The 17,170-nt window shown below is 45.5% G+C and overlaps 4 protein-coding genes across 4 annotated transcripts; 3 read left to right on the top strand and 1 right to left on the bottom strand.

Moving 5' to 3' along the window:
* Window positions 1–4,114: 4,114 nt before the first annotated feature.
* On the top strand, window positions 4,115–5,039 carry LOC107303395 (phosphoglycerate mutase-like protein 4; the record flags this gene model as incomplete). Its single annotated transcript, XM_015842718.1, has 4 exons — window positions 4,115–4,228; window positions 4,317–4,475; window positions 4,532–4,607; window positions 4,810–5,039. Coding segments are annotated over 4 exons (579 nt in total), but the record flags the coding sequence as incomplete, so codon positions are not given.
* A 237-nt stretch (window positions 5,040–5,276) lies between these two features.
* Window positions 5,277–10,189, top strand: LOC102718235 (pentatricopeptide repeat-containing protein At1g52620-like). The gene is made up of 3 exons (XM_015843425.2): window positions 5,277–8,024; window positions 8,301–8,453; window positions 9,467–10,189. The coding sequence occupies exon 1, from the start codon at window positions 5,402–5,404 to the stop codon at window positions 7,850–7,852; it is 2,451 nt and encodes an 816-aa protein (XP_015698911.2). The 5' UTR covers window positions 5,277–5,401; the 3' UTR covers window positions 7,853–8,024; window positions 8,301–8,453; window positions 9,467–10,189.
* An 816-nt stretch (window positions 10,190–11,005) lies between these two features.
* LOC102716921 (cytochrome P450 94B3-like) lies at window positions 11,006–12,963 on the bottom strand. The gene has a single exon (XM_040529356.1). It carries the CDS (start codon window positions 12,813–12,815, stop codon window positions 11,244–11,246), a length of 1,572 nt encoding a protein of 523 aa, XP_040385290.1. The 5' UTR covers window positions 12,816–12,963; the 3' UTR covers window positions 11,006–11,243.
* Window positions 12,964–15,701: 2,738 nt separating this feature from the next.
* Window positions 15,702–17,024, top strand: LOC102716643 (tryptamine hydroxycinnamoyltransferase 1). Its single transcript, XM_040529357.1, has one exon. The coding sequence runs from the start codon at window positions 15,702–15,704 to the stop codon at window positions 17,022–17,024; it is 1,323 nt and encodes a 440-aa protein (XP_040385291.1).
* The last annotated feature ends 146 nt before the right edge of the window (window positions 17,025–17,170 follow it).

The raw sequence follows: 17,170 nt of genomic DNA, 5'->3' as shown, positions 1-17,170 counted from the left end.
ACTTAGACCAATGAGAAGGCTTCGAGTGAACAAAACAACGGAGATAAGCTTCCAAACATAGATTAACACGTTCAGTTTGGCCATCCGTTTGAGGATGATAGGCCGTGCTCATGCGAAGATCAGTACCAACAGCTTTAAAAAGTTCTTGCCAAAAATGACTTGTGAAAATACGATCTCGATCCGAGATGATAGCAGCTGGCAAGCCATGTAACTTGTATATAGAATCAACATACGCAGAGGCAATCTGGGGAGCTATAAAAGGATGGGCGAGAGGAACAAAATGAGCATATCGGGAAAATTTATCCACAACCACTAAGATGCAGTTGAACCGACTAGAAAGAGGAAGACCTTCAATAAAATCCATCGAAACAGTATGCCAAGCTTAAGAAGGAATTGGCAAGGGCTGTAAGAGACCGGGATATTTCAAGCGTTCAGGTTTAGCTTGTTGGCAAACAGAGCAGGACTGAACAAATCGTCGGGTACAACTCTTCAAACCCTTCCAGGAGAATAATCCTTTCACACGTGCATAAGTAACCGGAAAGCCAGAATGTCCACCAAGAGGAGCCGAATGCAAAGCGGACAGCACACGGTGTTGAAGAGGTTCGCAGTTCCCCAACCAAATGCGTTGTTTATAACGAATAATGCCATCTCTGAGAGAATAATGAGGAACAGAATCGGGTTGCAATGCTAAGGCAGTAAGTAATTGTTGAGCACGGGAATCCGAATCATAGCTAGAAATGACCTCAGAAATCCAAGCAGGACGGCAAGAAGAGGCCACAGACAATTCAGCAATGCCATCAGGAGAACGGCGAGAAAGAGAGTCAGCTCCTTTGTTCTCAACACCTTTTTTGTAAACAATGCGGTACTGCAACCCAAGCAATTTAGTGAAAGCACGGTGTTGCCAAGGAGTAACCAAATGTTGATCATCCAGATGAGTGAGGCTCCGTTGATCAGTTCGGATAAGAAATTCACCGTGCTGCAAATATGAACGCCAATGGTCCACAGCAAGCAAAATTGCCAGGCATTCTTTCTCATATGTAGACAAGCCACTGGTGCGTGGTCCCAAAGCCTTACTAATGTAAGCAATTGGATGACCATCCTGCATTAAAATTGCACCCACACCGGTATTGCTAGCATCGGTCTCCAAGACAAACTGTTTAGTGAAATCAGGCAATGCGAGAACCGGAGCAGTCAAGAGAGCAGACTTTAAAGTCTGAAATGCTGTCTTATACTCTTCACCTTCAGCCATTCGGATTTGGTGAAATCCGGCTCGTAAATCCAACTTAGAAAACCAACTAGCGCCCGACAATTCATCCAAAAGTTCATCAATCACAGGTAAAGGGTATTTACTTTTAACAGTCATGGCATTAAGATGGCGATAATCAACACATAGACGCCAAGTGCCATCTTTTTTCTTAACAAGAATAACAGGAGAAGATAAGGAACTCTTACTGGGCTGAATAATACCACTCTGAAGCATTTCAGCCACCTGTCGTTCAACCTCATCCTTTAATCCTGGGGTCTGACGATAAGGCCGAATATTAACAGGCCGAGCTCCCGGAAGTAAGGGAATCAGATGATCACAATATCGACGTGGAGGCAACCTAACTGGATCCTCGAACACATCCTTATAAGCAGTAACTTCAGCAGTACAAGCTTGAAGTTGCAGAACATGAGTCCAAGAATTACTCTTATAAACCTGTTTAAGTTCCAGCAATGACAAAGAAGCACAACAGCTGATGTCAGGAACCACTCCTTGCAAAATTACTGTCGAACGATCATGCTAGAATTTAAGGGACTTGTGGACCCAATCAATAGCCATAGGACTATGAGCATCGAGCCAATCCATACCGAGAATCACATCATAACAACCCAAAGGAAGAATACGCATATTAGTACGGAATTGAACTCCCTGAATGCACCACTTGCATGCTGGAAGCTGCTTGTCACAACGAAGAATACCCCCATCAGCAATTTTAACCGAAATAGATGGAGACAGTAAGGTGACACCATCCAAACTATTAGCTAAATGCTCCGCGAGAAATGTATGAGAGCTGCCAGAATCAACCAACATCAAGACTTCCAGATTCTGAATCCATCCATGCAACTGAATTGTCGGATGATTAGTGTCACCCCATAGAGCTTGCTTAGACAAAGCACAGAGTTCTCCCGAAATCGAAATATCCGATGAAATCTCTGAATCCTGGGACTCATCCAATTGAAGTAAATCCCAGACTTCCTGGACAACATGAAGCTGCACGGTAGCTGAACACGTGTGATCTTTAGACCAAGCTAACCCACAACGATAGCATAGGCCCTTAGCTCGGCGATAAGCACGCAGCGAGGCTAATCGATCACCCGGACCAGGACCGCGTTCAGCCGAAATTTGCTCTCGATTAACAGGAGCGTCAATCTGCGGTCGAGGAGTAGGAACCGAATTCACGTTCCGCACAATGGCCCTGGGCGAATCGCTGGGTAAACGAGGAGAATAACTCGATTGTGCCACGCTCATAGCCTCCTCCTGTAATGAGAATAGGAGCATGGAGGAGGCAGCAGGAGGAGAATAACTCGATACAGTACAAGAGGCAGCAGGAGGAGCATGGAATAGGAGTAGAACTCCATTGCCATGACACATTGATCGATTGACTTGTTCTCTCGGCTGATCGCAGCTGGTTTACTTCTTCACCTATGGATGAAGGTAACAGGAGTGTCCGCCTGTGCTTATATACTGCTAAGCTGCATCATGAACAAATTTCAGTGTCCGACTCAATTGAACTCATAATCAATTAATTTGAAGATCAACGCAATTCTTAAATATTTTGAAGAACTCTGTGCCTGGCCATGGATAGGGATATATGCACATGAGTGCCAAGCTACTTTCAGCTTGTTGTCCAAGATAGAACCTTGCGTTGCGGGCAATACTAGTTTAATCCAATGGATGATTAAGAAGTGATTCATTAGGAATCTTCGGATTGTGTTGCGTTGTACATGGAGGTAAATCATCTGCAGCAATTCGGTTGATTTCATCTTGTGCTGATACCGTACTGATTGCACCGTCTCAGCATACTGTGCCGACAAATCTAGAGGCCATAACATAAACTATTAACAAGGACTGAAATATTTAGCTAGCAAGCTGAGTGATCTATTAGTATTGAAATATTTACGTCCCAATCTTTTCGTCTGTGTTTATACTTATAAAACAAGTTTAATTTTTCAACTTTAAATTTAAAGTTAATTTTAAAGTTTTTTCATCAAAGTTTATTTTCATCCTTAGTTTTAGATCGCTAAAAATACATATATAAAAGTTTAATTCATAAATTATTTTTTATATATAAATATGCATGAAAAAGCCAAACAATCAGTCCAACAAGGTGAGTGATCCTATCAAAGAAAAAACAGAGAGCAAGCAGAACGATTGATTAATCTTTGAGCTAGAGCCGCTCTTTCCTCCATCCTAAAATAAACAAATATAAAACTGAATGGAACACATCCTAGTTACATTCCAAAATGAATGGAACACATAATAACAGTATTACGAATCAGACAGAACTTGTGCAAGATATCCAATCCTAAATTTGTTTGGTGTTAGAGTCATAGGATCACGAGTAGCTGCAAGATTGTTTGGTGTTAGAGTCATAGGATCACGAGTAGCTGCAAGATTGGTCGACAGCTACCGCACAAGCCGGCCTTGCACATGTTTAGTTTCCAAAAATTTTCTCCTAAAAACATCATATCGAATTTTTAAACATCTAAATTAAGTATTAAATATAGATAAAAAAACTAATTATACAGTTATGTGAGAAATCGTGAGATGAATCTTTTGAGCCTAATTAGTCTATGATTAGCCAAGAGTGCTACAGTAACCTATATGTGCTAATGACGGATTAATTAGGCTCAATAGATTTGTCTCGCGGTTTCTAAACAAGCCGTAAAATTCGTTTTTTCATTCGTGTCCGAAAACCTCACCTGACGTCCGATCAAATGTCTGATGTGACACCAAAAAATTTGTTTTCCTCGACTAAACACCCCAGATACAAAATAAGAAACGCGGCGGCGTCGGCCTAATTTGTAATCTGACATTTGTGCCTGATGATGAATCTGATGCACACTTGTAAATGTGGCTCGTCGTCTGTCAAGAGAAGCTAGGCCAGCTGCTATATACTCTTCCGATTTGAAGTGTTCTGCTGAGACTGCAGAAGTCATAGCAAAAGATTGTGACCTGTCAAACGTGAGTGCTTCTAGCCTCTCTTTTGCTGCTAATTCGTGAGTAAGAACATTATTTCGCAATTTGCTGTCTCACCAAAAAAAAAAATCAGTTAGTGTTGAATGGAGCACTGCGAGAGAGACACATGGGATATCTCCAAGGTTTGACGTGGGATGATGCTGTGAATAAAAGCCCAGGTGTTTTCAAAGCCTTTGCAAATTTTGAAATTAAAAATGGTGTTGACTTTGATGACAGAAACCAAGAATTACCGGTAAGTTCAAACCCGTGCAATTCATGCATATCGCTGGATGGGAGCAAAGCTCTTAGGGTGGTGGAGAGAGCCTTAATCAGTTAAGTGAACGCTGCGTCTCCTACCGGAATAAAATTGCTCAGGATCACATCGGTAAGCAAAAAGCTGTCATGAAAACATTAAACTTTCGCTCCAGAGTTCAGAGTTCATGTATGTTGAGCGCTATAATAAATTCAATGCTACAGGAAACTATTTCAACTAGATCGCATTTTGTATATTGAACTGCACTGGTCCTTACTAGCTTATCACCATGAATTCTCAACTCTGAACATGTTTGCTGATGCTGCATTGACAGGGGAACGGGTGATTGTTGTTTGCCATGGTGCCGTCATACTGGAGCTCCGCCGGCACATTGACCCACCCAACAGCTCAATTCGCAGGAAAATTCGCAATACCTCACTGACCATTTTTCGCATTTCCGGCGTAACCGGCCGGTGGATCCTTGAGAGGTATGGAGACATCGTCCATCTTGACGAAAATGGCTTTCTAGAGGATGCATTTGGTGGAGACGGGGCTTCTGCGTAACACATGAAGCGATTGTCACTATGTTCAATTCAGTGATCCATGATTCAATATATTTTCTGTAATGTAATAAATCATGATCAACTGATCAAGAACTACTCTTGTGTGCAACAGTTCTTTCAGATGGTGTCAGGTGAGGTGTATAATCTGAAAAGAAAAATCGCTGATTCGGATGTCGCTGAGATAAGCGGCTTTGCAGGAAGGTAAATAGGTTCTGCTGTTTAGGGGATATAAAAAAACGGAATTCGCCTATACACAATCGCCGTAACCCATAGAGTGGTGCGGTGGTGGCGTGGTGCCGCTCGCCTCCGCGCTTCCTCCTCCGGTCGCCGCCGCCGCCGCTCGGCCACTGTCGTCTGCGTTTCATGTCTAGACTCCTGCCACGCATCACCCCGCTCCCGCATCGCCGCCGCCGCCGTCCCAACCCTTTGATCTCCCCTGCCGTCGCCGCATCGCTCGCCCGCGTCCTCGCCACCCGCTCCACGGACCCCACCTGGGCTCGCTCCCTCGCCGCGCTGCTCCCCTCCCCGCTCTCCGACGCCCGCCTCGCCGCCGCCGTCTCCTCCCTTCCCGACCCCGACCTCGCCCTCGCGCTCCTCTCCTGGTCCCACTCCCCCGACCACCATGGCGCCCTCCCCGGCCCTACCCCTCTCTCCCACTCCGCGCTGCTCCGTCTCCTCGCGCGCTCCCTCCGCTTCGACGCCGTGGAGGACACGCTCCAGTCCATGTCTCTCGCGGGCGCCGCGCCCACGCGCGCCTGCCTCGGCGCGCTCGTCGCCGCCTACGCCGACGGAGGCATGCTCGGTAAGGCCACCGAAATGTGCGAGCGCGTCAGGGAGCAGTACGGTTCGCTCCCGGAGGTGACCCATTGCAACACTCTGCTCAAGCTCCTAGTGGAGAAGCGGCTCTGGGACGACGCCCACAAGTTGTATGATGAAATGCTTGCGGAGGAGAGTGGTGCGGATAACTACAGTACCTTTGTGCTTGTCCGGGGGCTATGCCTGGAAGGGCGAGTGGAGGAGGGTTTGAAATTGATTGAGGCAAGGTGGGGAGTTGGATGCATCCCGCATGTCGTGTTCTATAACGTCTTGATCGATGGGTATTGCCGGCGTGGGGACATGGGTAGAGGATTGTTGCTCTTAGGAGAAATGGAGACAAAGGGATTCTTGCCAACCGTTGTGACATATGGATCTCTTATAAATTGGCTCAGGAGGAAAGGTGACCTAGAGAAGATTGGTAGCTTATTCTTGGAGATGAAGAAAAGGGGATTGTCCCCCAATGTCCAGATTTATAACAGTGTCATCGATGCTTTGTGCAAATCCCGGTCTGCAACACAGGCAATGGCGATCTTGAAGCACATGTTTGCAAGTGGATGTAAACCAGATATCATCACATTTAATGCTTTGATATCTGGGCTTTGCCATGAAGGGCATGTCCAAAAGGCTGAGCATTTTCTGAGGGAGGCCATCAGGAGGGAGTTGAACCCAAATCAGTTTAGCTATACTCCATTGATACATGGCTTCTGTATGAGAGGACAGTTGACAGCTGCATCAGATTTTCTTGTGGAAATGATGGGCAGAGGGCATGCTCCTGATGTGGTCACATTTGGAGCACTAATTCATGGTCTTGTAGTTGTTGGGAAGGTTACTGACGCTTTGGTTGTCCGTGAGAAGATGGCAGAAAGGCAGGTGCTCCCAGATGTTAACATATATAATGTATTGATTAGTGGTCTATGCAAGAAACACATGCTTTCTGCAGCTAAGAACATTCTTGAGGAGATGCTTGAACAAAATATCCAAGCTAATGAGTTTGTTTATGCCACATTAATTGACGGGTTCATTAGGAGTGAGAATCTTGGTGACGCAAAGAAAATATTTGAATTCATGGAACAAAAGGGCGTCCGCCCTGATATTGTTAGCTGCAATGCCATGATAAAAGGCTACTGTCAGTTTGGAATGATGAGTGAGGCAATTCAATGCATGAGTAACATGAGAAAGGTTGGGTGCATCCCAGATGAGTTTACATATACTACAGTTATTAGTGGCTATGCTAAACAAGGTAACATTATTGGAGCTCTAAGGTGGTTATGTGACATGATCAAGCGGAAATGCAAGCCAAATATTGTCACATACTCTTCATTAATAAATGGGTACTGCAAGATAGGTGATACAGACACTGCAGAAGGCTTGTTTGCAGATATGCTGGCTGAAGGTCTATTTCCTAATGTGATAACTTATACCACTCTAATTGGTAGCCTGTTTAAAAAAGATAATGTACTCAGAGCTTGTTCGTACTTTGAAAGCATGTTGTTGAACAATTGTTCTCCTAATGATGTTACTTTGCATTATCTAGTCAATGGGCTCACTAGTGGAAGTGCCATCAACAACTCAATCAGTTGTAACACTTATGAGGTTCATGACAAGGATGTCCTTTTAGTTGTATTCAAGAAGTTGGTTTCTGACATAGGGGATTTGAGGAATTCAGCCTACAATGCCATCATCTTCAGCCTGTGTAGACATAATATGCTTGGGGAAGCACTGGATTTTAAAAACAGAATGGCTAAAAAGGGCTATGTGGCCAATCCTGTCACCTTCCTTTCACTCCTTTATGGCTTTTGTTCTGTTGGGAAATCAGTGAATTGGAAGAACATCCTTCCTAATGAAGTTCAGAGAGATGAATTCAAGATAATCTTTAGGTACAAAACTTTATTTGACCAATATGTAGCTGAGTCAGTTTGCTATGAAGTCTCCAGCGTTTTACAGCAATATCATGAAGAGTTCTTGCAACAAGTGGAGCAGAAATTTGCTAATTCGTGATGCCTGCCTACCTGGCCCCTGCAAATGAGGGAGATCATTTTCTTTCCTGGCCAGCGAAGTCCCTGGACAAATTCATTAATGAAGAAATGTGATTATAGCATACAAAGTTATAACAACAAGGTTGTTGATAAGCTTATTTTAACAAGGTCATTTCCTTAATATGGATAACAAGGTCATTTCCTCTTCTTCTTCTCTTGTTTTCATACCCTTCTTAATCCTTGTTCCCATCCAAAGTAAGCCTTATATTTTGTAAAGGAGTTTGTATGTTATCAGGCCCAGTATTTTCACATGTACTCCTATAGCCACATCTGCACATGCTTCTCTTTTCTTTCTCTAATTTGTAAATGTCAGTACTTGTTTCATAAAAATCTCATGCTTGTTTTTATCAGTGCAGATCTGAATATTTGTGGTCTGGCATGGTACATGATATTGTTCTTTGTTGCCACAGGTACTGCAAGTGCAGAAAATATAGCTTCAGAACTGAAGGTCACCCCAGCACATAGTTCACTGCGAGTCCACCCTATGGGTGTTTTCTGCCGATCGATTGCTGCAGCAAACACATTCCCCTGCACACTTCAGTAAATCTTTGGCTGCATCTATGGTATTGTCTTATATTTTTTTTGCTTTATGTGTATTATTTTATTTTTCTTATTGGTTGTCATGACCAATTAAATGAAATGTTAATTGTCTATGTTATTAACTAATGGATTATTCCTTTATTTGCTAGTTTTTATTGTTATATCATCACTGAACCGAACTAGGACAGAAATTGATTTGGTATGTTTGTCATGTTGTACAATATTTTTTCTTTTAGGGATCTTTTAGAGTTTGATGGAAAGCTAGGAACAGAATAGGATGACCTTCTGAAAAATTATTAATATCAAATTAACAATAATGTACAACATACTTACAATAAAATGAGAAATATCAAGCATGGGCCTAGAAATTCATGTTTCATGTTTGGCACAAGTAAGAGAGTTATAACTTTGTGGCTGATGACTATGCATTACAAACTACTAGTTTATTGTCGATGAAGGACATGAACAGATTTTGACGCTCCATGGTAGAAAGCATGTTATAATATTACTGGATTAAACCAAGCACATGGAAATTCTTTTAAGCTGTTGTCCTCGTTTCTACAGTTGGGTTAACCTGGAGTTGTCTTTATAAACCAAGGTGTATGTTGTAATACCAGACCTTTCACAACCAAGATGGACTAACCCACCCCATCCGTTCAGACACATGCATATGGACCTTGAAGTTCTAGCTATGCCAGATGCTAACCGATGCCTTGAAATCTTGTATTCTTTCTACTATTTTGCTGAAAGAAAACCTTGACATATGACTTGAAATAAGTTAGTAGTTAACTATGTTCTTCGTTCTAATTATAACAGTATATCTGTAAAAGCAGCCATTGGAGACTTTATTTGGCAGAGGGGATAAACAAGAAATGTTTTGTTGACATTTTACGTTTTACAGACTTGTGACTTCAATAGTATTGCTTTGTCCTGTTGCTGCATCTGTCTACAGTCAGTTTCTTTCATATGCTGTTATGTTACTCCACTTTTTATGGAAATATATTGTGATTTCTTTTTTTCTTGGCCTTGATACCAGGATGCTTCAGCTGTAATACTGAAAGATCTTGAGGAGCTTCTGGAAAATTCTCAAGAGATAAATTTGCTGTTCTTGCCATTGTAGATTCTCGAGTACTTGAGAGCTTACAGCTGAACCAAAATGGAACGTTTTCCAGTCTAATTTTATTTTTAATTAGACTCATCTAGATATGCATGAAAGCAATAATTCAAAAGGATGGAGTTTTGATATGCTTAATTGGCCTGATCAGAAGTTCTATTGGAATATAACTAGTTCGTCTATTTTTTTGTGATAGTTGAAAGTTGAACTTGAACCCTACTGTTTGAGGATACAAGTACTTTAAGTCGTTTAGATTTTACATGATTTTCTTATTTTACCATTTTTATTCTATTTTTTCTTCAAGGAGCAAAGTGAGGCCCGCTTTGCTGCTGTAAGATGGGCAACAACACTATACGATATGAAGCACTGCCCAAGCCGGTATATTTACATTTTCTGCTAGGCAGTTAGAATTTTAATCCACTGGGTTAAGTTTAGTTTGCATCCCTAACTAGTGATGAACTGATAAAGGTGATGTCACTTGCTGGAAAGAAAGTACATAGCTCAGTGTACAAACTCATTTTGTCATGTCCTTTCTCATGCTTAGATGCTTGCAGCCATGGTGCTTTTCAATCAGTCTTCAATTATCCTATCACTGTAGAAATATATTTAAAAGTGTAACTGAGGGCTACTGCGCTGTCATTTGAATATGTGCAGATAACTGAAGAAATGGTACAGAAATCAACTGATGTTCTTGTAAAAGTTGTTGAATCTGAGGGTTCGGCATTGGCTTCCACTGCGATGGAAGCTCTTGGTCTTATTGGTCTGCGCTGTGCATTGCCTTCTATTAATCGAAACTCCTCTCAAGGTAAAATGTGTATTCACCACGTTCCTCTGCTATGTATTTGTTTAAGCTAATCTCATTTATCGCAGATGCACTTTTAACAATCCTGAACGAGAGGCTGGCCAAGCTGCTTTCTGAAAATGATACTAAAGCTATACAAAAGATTTTGATATCACTGGGACACCTATCTTGGAACGAGTTGTCCTTTGCAAATCTGAATGCGTTGGACTTAATATTTAGTCTTTCACGCTCTAATGTATTTCTTTGATCAATCCAAAACTTGCAGTTAAAAATATTCTATATTGACCATTTCTATTCCGAAATATCGTTACTCAGGTGGAAGATATTCTTTTGCAGCGGGGAAGCGCAATATTTTATATGGGGAAAAGTTCCTGTGACAACAGATGTAATACTAGAAACAAATTTTGTCCCCCTTTCCCAGGCCACAAACTATCTTACTGGTGATGCACCTCTACTTGTCTCTGTTAACTCCAATAAAAGAAGCGGTTGTGAAGAATCACACGCAATGGCTCGAGAAGAAATTATAAAAAGGTTGTTTGATACACTATTTTATAGCAGTAGAAAAGTGGAACGGTGTGCGGGTACTTTCTGGTTGGTCTCACTTGCAATGTACTGCGGTCAGCATCCAAAGATCCTCGAACTGCTTCCACAAATTCAGGTTTGCCAAACAATGATAAGATATCTTGATCATTATAGGTGACGATTTCAGACTTGCAGATCTCTGCAGATTACAACATCCTCCATCACTCGGCAGGAGTGCAGGGCATTATATAGTTTACACGTAATTTACAGTACAAACACTCGTGTACATATTAGCTGACAAGTCTGCAAATCTTGCATTTCTTGCTCATCCAGAACAATGCCATGACAAACATTTTTTGAGTGAGTGCCGTACCATCACTCACTTTGACAAGCATCCTCCTCTAGTAAAGCTTCCGTCTTTCTCCGTATCTTCACAGGCAACCCACCCTTCATCCTCAGTGTTACCGAGAGCACGTGCTCCGGCACGCCGCCGCCGGCGACCTCCTTCACGACGTCGACCTCGAACTCCTCCAGCAAGCTAGCAACGATGGACTTCATCTGCACGTACGCCATGTCCTTCCCCAGGCACATCCTCGGCCCGGCGTGGAACACCGTGAACCGGAACGGGCTCGCCGGCTGGAACGCGCCGTCCTCGCCGAGCCACCGCTCCGGCTTGTACTCCATGCAGTCCTCGCCCCATATGGCGGCGAGCCTCCCCATGGCGTACGCGCTGTACGTCACCGACCAGCCGGCGCGGATGGCCGTGCCGTCGGGGAGCGTGTCGTCCGCCGCGCACGACTGCGAGTCGATCGGCGCCGGCGGGTACAGCCGCATCGACTCGGTGAGCGCCGCGTGGAGGTAGTGCATCTCCCGGAGCGCGTCGAACCCGAACGGCTCGCCGGGGCGCGTGCCGGTTGCCTTCCTCGCCGCACGGACCTCGCCGGCGATGCGCGTCACCACGTGCGGCCGTGATGACAAGAGCCAGAAGAACCACGTCAGCCCCGACGCCGTCGTCTCGCGGCCGGCGATGAGGAAGCTGAGGACGATGTCACGGAGGACCTCGTCGCTGTGCTCGTCGCTCGCCACGAACCTTGACAGGACGTCGTCTCTGTCTTGCACGGACGCACTCTGGCGCCGGGTGCGGACGACGTCCATGGCGAAGGCGTGGACGTCGGCGATGGCCTTCCTCAGGCGACGCTCGGTGCCGACGTTAAGCCACTTCTTGATCTTCCAGGAGACCTCGATGGGGTCGAAGAAGCGACCGACGACGAGGTCCTGGGCCTCGCCGAAGGTGTGCATGAACTCCGACTTGGCCTCCTCCATGACGCCGCCGTCGGCGAGGCAGCGCGGGTCGTGCCCGAACGCCACTGCGCAGATGGTGTCGAACCCAAATCGTTGGAGCACGTCCTCCAAGTCGAGGATGGCATCGCCGCCACCATCTGCGGCGCGGCGGAGCAGCGGGAGGAGGCGGTCAGCGATCTCGGCCTGCACGACGTCGACGACGAACTTGCGCAGGGAGCGCGTGCTGAACCCGTAGCTAGCGTTCTTGCGCTGCCATTGCCACTGCTCGCCGTCGGAGTTGAACAGGCCATGGCCGAGGAAATCCTCGAGCATGCCAATGGCGTGCTCCCCCTTGGGATAGTTGGCGAAGTTGGCGCGCAGGATGTGCTCGACGTCGGCCGGGTTGCCGGTAATGATGCCGGTGCGCATCCCGGGGATCCAGAAGCCCATCCTCATCTCCGGGCTGCCGACGATGAGCTCCGTCGTCCAGTCGAGGAAGCGGTGGCTGTTCCTGACGAACGCCGGGAGGTGGCCGAGCAGCGGGTGCGCCTTGAGGCCATGGGTGGTGGGCTTCTTCTCGGCGAGCGTTCTGGTGAGGTGATAGGACATGTAGAGTATCGGAGGGAGGAGGAAGAGCATGGAATAGTAGTAAGAGTCCATTGCCATGGCACACTGATTGACTTGCTCTCTTGGCTGATCGCTGGTTGACCTATGGATGAAGGTAGCAGGAGTGGTCACCTGGGCTTATATACTGCTAAGCTGCGTCATGAACAAATTTCAGTGTCCGACTCAATTGAACTCATAATCAATTACTTTGAAGATCAAAGCAATTCTTAAATATTTTGAAGACTCTGTGCCTGGCATGGATAGGGATTAAGGAATATGATCATGAGTGTCAAGTTGCTTTCAGCTTGTTGTCCAAGATAGAACCTTGCGTTGCAGGCAATACTAGTTTAATTCAATGGATGATTAAGAAATGATTCATTAGGAATCTTCGAATGGTGTTGCGTTGACATGGAGGTAAATCATCTGCAGCAATTCCGTTGATTTCGGTGGTGTTTAGTTTGCAAAAAAAATTTACAAAAACATCACATCAAATTTTTAATACATATTTGAAGTATTAAACGTAGTCTAATTACAAAACAAATTTCAGATTCCGGCTGGAAACCGTGAGACGAGTTTTTTGAGCCTAATTAATCCGTCATTAGCACATGTTGATTACTGTAGCACTTATGGCTAATCACTTTCTAATTAGGCTCAAAAGATTCGTCTTAAGATTTCTTCCATGACTATGTAATTAGTTTTTTGATTTATCTATATTTAATGCTTTATTTTAGTGTTCAAAGATTTGATACGATGTTTTTGAAAAAAATTTTGGAACTAAACAAGGCCTTGATTAATAAGGACTGTACTGTACTGATTATACTGTCCCAGCATATTGTGCCGACAAATCTAGACTTCTAGAGGCCATGATAGCACATAAACTACTAATAAGGACTGAAAATCTGAAATATTTGTTGGCTAGCAAGCTGAGTGATCTATAAGTACTGAAATATTTAGCTAGCAAGCTGAGTGATCCTATCAAAGAAAAAATACAGAGCAAGATGAGCGATTGATTAATCTTTGAGCTAGAACAGCTATTTCTTCCATCCCAAAATAAACAAATCTAGGACACATACTAGTAATAGTTAGGGTTTCACTTATCGCGATAATCGCGGCGATTATCGTGATAATCGAGGGCTCCGCCGAGAACCGATAACAGTTTTGGGCGGTTTCTCCGAGAAAAACCACCCGAATTCAAAAAATTTGAAAAATTTTGATGAAAAATTAAGAAAAAAAACAAGGTGATAGATATGTATTTATTGAGCTTAGATGTGAAGAAAATTTTCAAAAAACTATAATGTATCATTCATACTTTGGAGAAAAGACGACTTGATTGAGTTAATTAGAGAAAAATATGTTTCTTTTTGTACAGCGCATCCGGCCCAACTTGTTCCACTAGGGAGAATAACACGACCGGTGAAATGGTCTAAAATCTCTCTCCATTTCCCCATTTGTTTACATGACTAGTGTACTTGACTATATTTGTATGACAGACTTTATGTTATGGTTGTAGACCTGAGCCTCTGGTCATTGTGGACTTACTAGATTATTGTTGTGAACATTAATATATCATGGTTGCCGACTTCCTTATAATATGCATGCTCATTTCATACCATAAATTACGAATTTGTGATTGTTTTATGTGTTCTTAATTGCTAATTTGTTAAACTATTAGCAAAGGTCATGTCAATTTTTTTATTTTACTCTACGATTGCTCAGGTATACTATCTTTTTTACTATAAGCCTCACCATCTTTTTCCCTAATTTTTCCCTTTAATTTCGATGGCTAACGACCTCTATATTTTAGCTAAAACCGTGCGCTTATCGTTTATATTGCTATGGTTTTTAGCTGAAACTGTGCGATTATCGCTTCAAACCGCGATCGTCGTATCGTCACGATAATCGTCTGAAACCGCGCGATTATCATCCCAAACCGCAATCTGCAAGTCGTAGCGATAATCGTACCCAAACCGCGCGATAATCACGAGTTACCGCACGATATGGTGGTTAAAACCGTCATGATTTTGTTTAAATTTTTAAATTTGAATTCATGTGGTTTTTGAGCGATTATCGTGGCTCCGCGCAGGAGTGGTTTGGAGGGCCTCCGCGATAAGTGACTATAAGATTTATAAGATTCAAGTTGTGTACCATAATACAAACATTTATATACTGATTTTTGTGATTTCAATCATTCCAATAATCTTAGAGACAATTAGATGCTTACAAAATGAAAATTTAAAAATTGATTACTGAAGTGACTAAAAGAGAATTTTTTTGACATTTTCTTAGTCTATCCTAATTACCACAGAAATTATTATATTTTAGAAGAGCGGTAATACTGTATATGTGACAAATTGTACACCACAGTTATATCCCATTCTAGTTTTGTTTATTTTGGGATTGATGTGGTAGCTGCGAGATAGGTCGCGCAGGCCGGCCTTGTACCATTTGTGCCGGCCCAACTAAGATAAAAAATCAGAAACTCGGCGTCGGCCTACGTGAAGTTGAAGTGTTAACCCAATCGCACAGTTAGAATTTTGAGGAAGCCCAGGTAGTCGATGGCTTCAGATTTCAAATCCGCGCGCAATTAACCCATTCCCGCGCACACCAAGGCAAGGCTATGCACAGCACAGAGAGTGGCACGATCTTGACCTCTCCTCTGCTTCATCTGCACGTACTCATCCATATACGCTCAGTTCGTAGTAGGTATTTTTGTCCCCCGTACAACCGAGACATCTACGTATACACGTACGTACGCTTCGTTGAATTAAATGTCTTGGAGATCGAACCCAACAAAGCAACAAGTCCAGCATTGCATGCAGCTGCAGCTGCATGCGTGCACAGATTGACACCTACCTTACACTTGAACTGTGCTGTTAATTGCAGCACGATGAAGCCTATATATATGTGCACCATTGCCAGCATCCATCCATCAATCGAGCAGATGCAATGGAGGTGCAGGTGAAGAGGACTTTCGCCGTGCCGCCTCCGCCATGCGAGACGGAGGAGGTGCCGCTCACCGTGTTCGACCTCGTCGCGCCGACCTACCACGTCACCGTCCTCTTCGCCTTCTCGCCGCCCAACCCGACAACCCGCGCTCTCCTCGACGCTCTCCTTGCAACTCTTCCGCACTTCCCGCTCCTCACCGCGCGCCTCCACCGCGGTGGTGGCCGTCGTCGAGGCCCGTTCTTCGTTACGGGCAGAGGTGGCGCCGGCGCGCTCGTCGTCGAGGCTGAGGTGTCGTCTGAGCTCTCTGAACACCTCCCGCTCGCGCCGTCGCCGGAGCTCGCGCGCCTCCACCCGCCGGCCAACACGGGCTTGCCGACGGAGCACCTGCTCCTGTTACAGATAAACCGCTTTGCCTGCGGCGGCCTCGTGGTTGCCTCGTCGGCGCACCACCAGGCCGCCGATGGGTTCTCCATGAGCACCTTCTTTCACGCGTGGACCGACGCCGTCCGTCGCAACGGCGCGACGCCTCTCGACCGCCCTCTCCCGTACGGCCCTGGCTCTCTCTCGCCGCGCCGACCGCCGAGGTGCGAGTTCGAGCACCGCGGCGCGGAGTTCTTGCTGCGCGACGGCGCTGTCGCAAGGAATCAGGGCACCGCCGTCGTCCGTGTCGACCTTTCCGAGGTCGCCAACCTGCTGCTGCATTACCCGAGCGAGTTCGTCGCCGAGCTGAAGCGCCGCGCGCAGGGCAAGTACACAACCTTCGAGACCGTGTCGGCGCACGTTTGGAAGAAGATCACCGCCGTGCGGGCGCTCGACGCCGGCGCGCGCACGTCGGTGAACGTCTCCGTCAACGGCCGCGCCCGTCTCGGGACGGCCGCTGTGCCCAACGGGTTCTTCGGAAACCTCATCATCAACGCCAGCTCCGGCGCCACCGCAGGGGAGCTGACCACCGGCACCCTCGCGGACGCGGCGGCGCTGGTTCGCGCGGGGATCAGAGCTGTCGACCGGCGCTACTTCCAGTCGTTCATCGACTTCGGGGCGCTGCACGACGACGGTGAGGAGCCACTGGAACCGGCGGACGAGGACGAGCCGGGCGTTCTGTCGCCGGACGTGGACTCGGACAGCTGGCTTCACCTTGAGCTGCACCGGTTGGACCTGGGATGTGGCGGGCGGTTGGCCGGGATCCTGCCGGCGAAGGTGCCGCAGGACGGGGTGGTGGTGGTGATGCCGAGCCTGAGGAAAGGTGGTGGGGTGGAGGTGTTCGTGGCGCTGTGGGAGAAGCACGCCAAGGAGCTGACCAGCATCGCTTACACCATGGATTAATGAAACGCTAAGCCAGATGGTTTTAGCTAATTATGCAATATAGCAATCTCTACTTCTAGTATGACTAGTCTACCACTGCAACGAGCACATGACATGGATAAAATAAAATCCGCTGCGTTCGGTTCGAACTATGATTTTAGTTGTTA

Source organism: Oryza brachyantha, chromosome 12, assembly GCF_000231095.2.
Source record: "Oryza brachyantha chromosome 12, ObraRS2, whole genome shotgun sequence".
Lineage (NCBI taxonomy): Eukaryota > Viridiplantae > Streptophyta > Magnoliopsida > Poales > Poaceae > Oryza > Oryza brachyantha.
This window is presented reverse-complemented; position numbering and strand designations above follow the sequence as displayed.

Excerpts from the sequence above, each read along its gene's own strand:
- LOC102718235 (XM_015843425.2), top strand. The coding sequence starts at position 5,402 with ATGTCTAGACTCCTGCCACGCATCACCCCGCTCCCGCATCGCCGCCGC.
- LOC102716921 (XM_040529356.1), bottom strand. The coding sequence starts at position 12,815 with ATGGCAATGGACTCTTACTACTATTCCATGCTCTTCCTCCTCCCTCCG.
- LOC102716643 (XM_040529357.1), top strand. The coding sequence starts at position 15,702 with ATGGAGGTGCAGGTGAAGAGGACTTTCGCCGTGCCGCCTCCGCCATGC.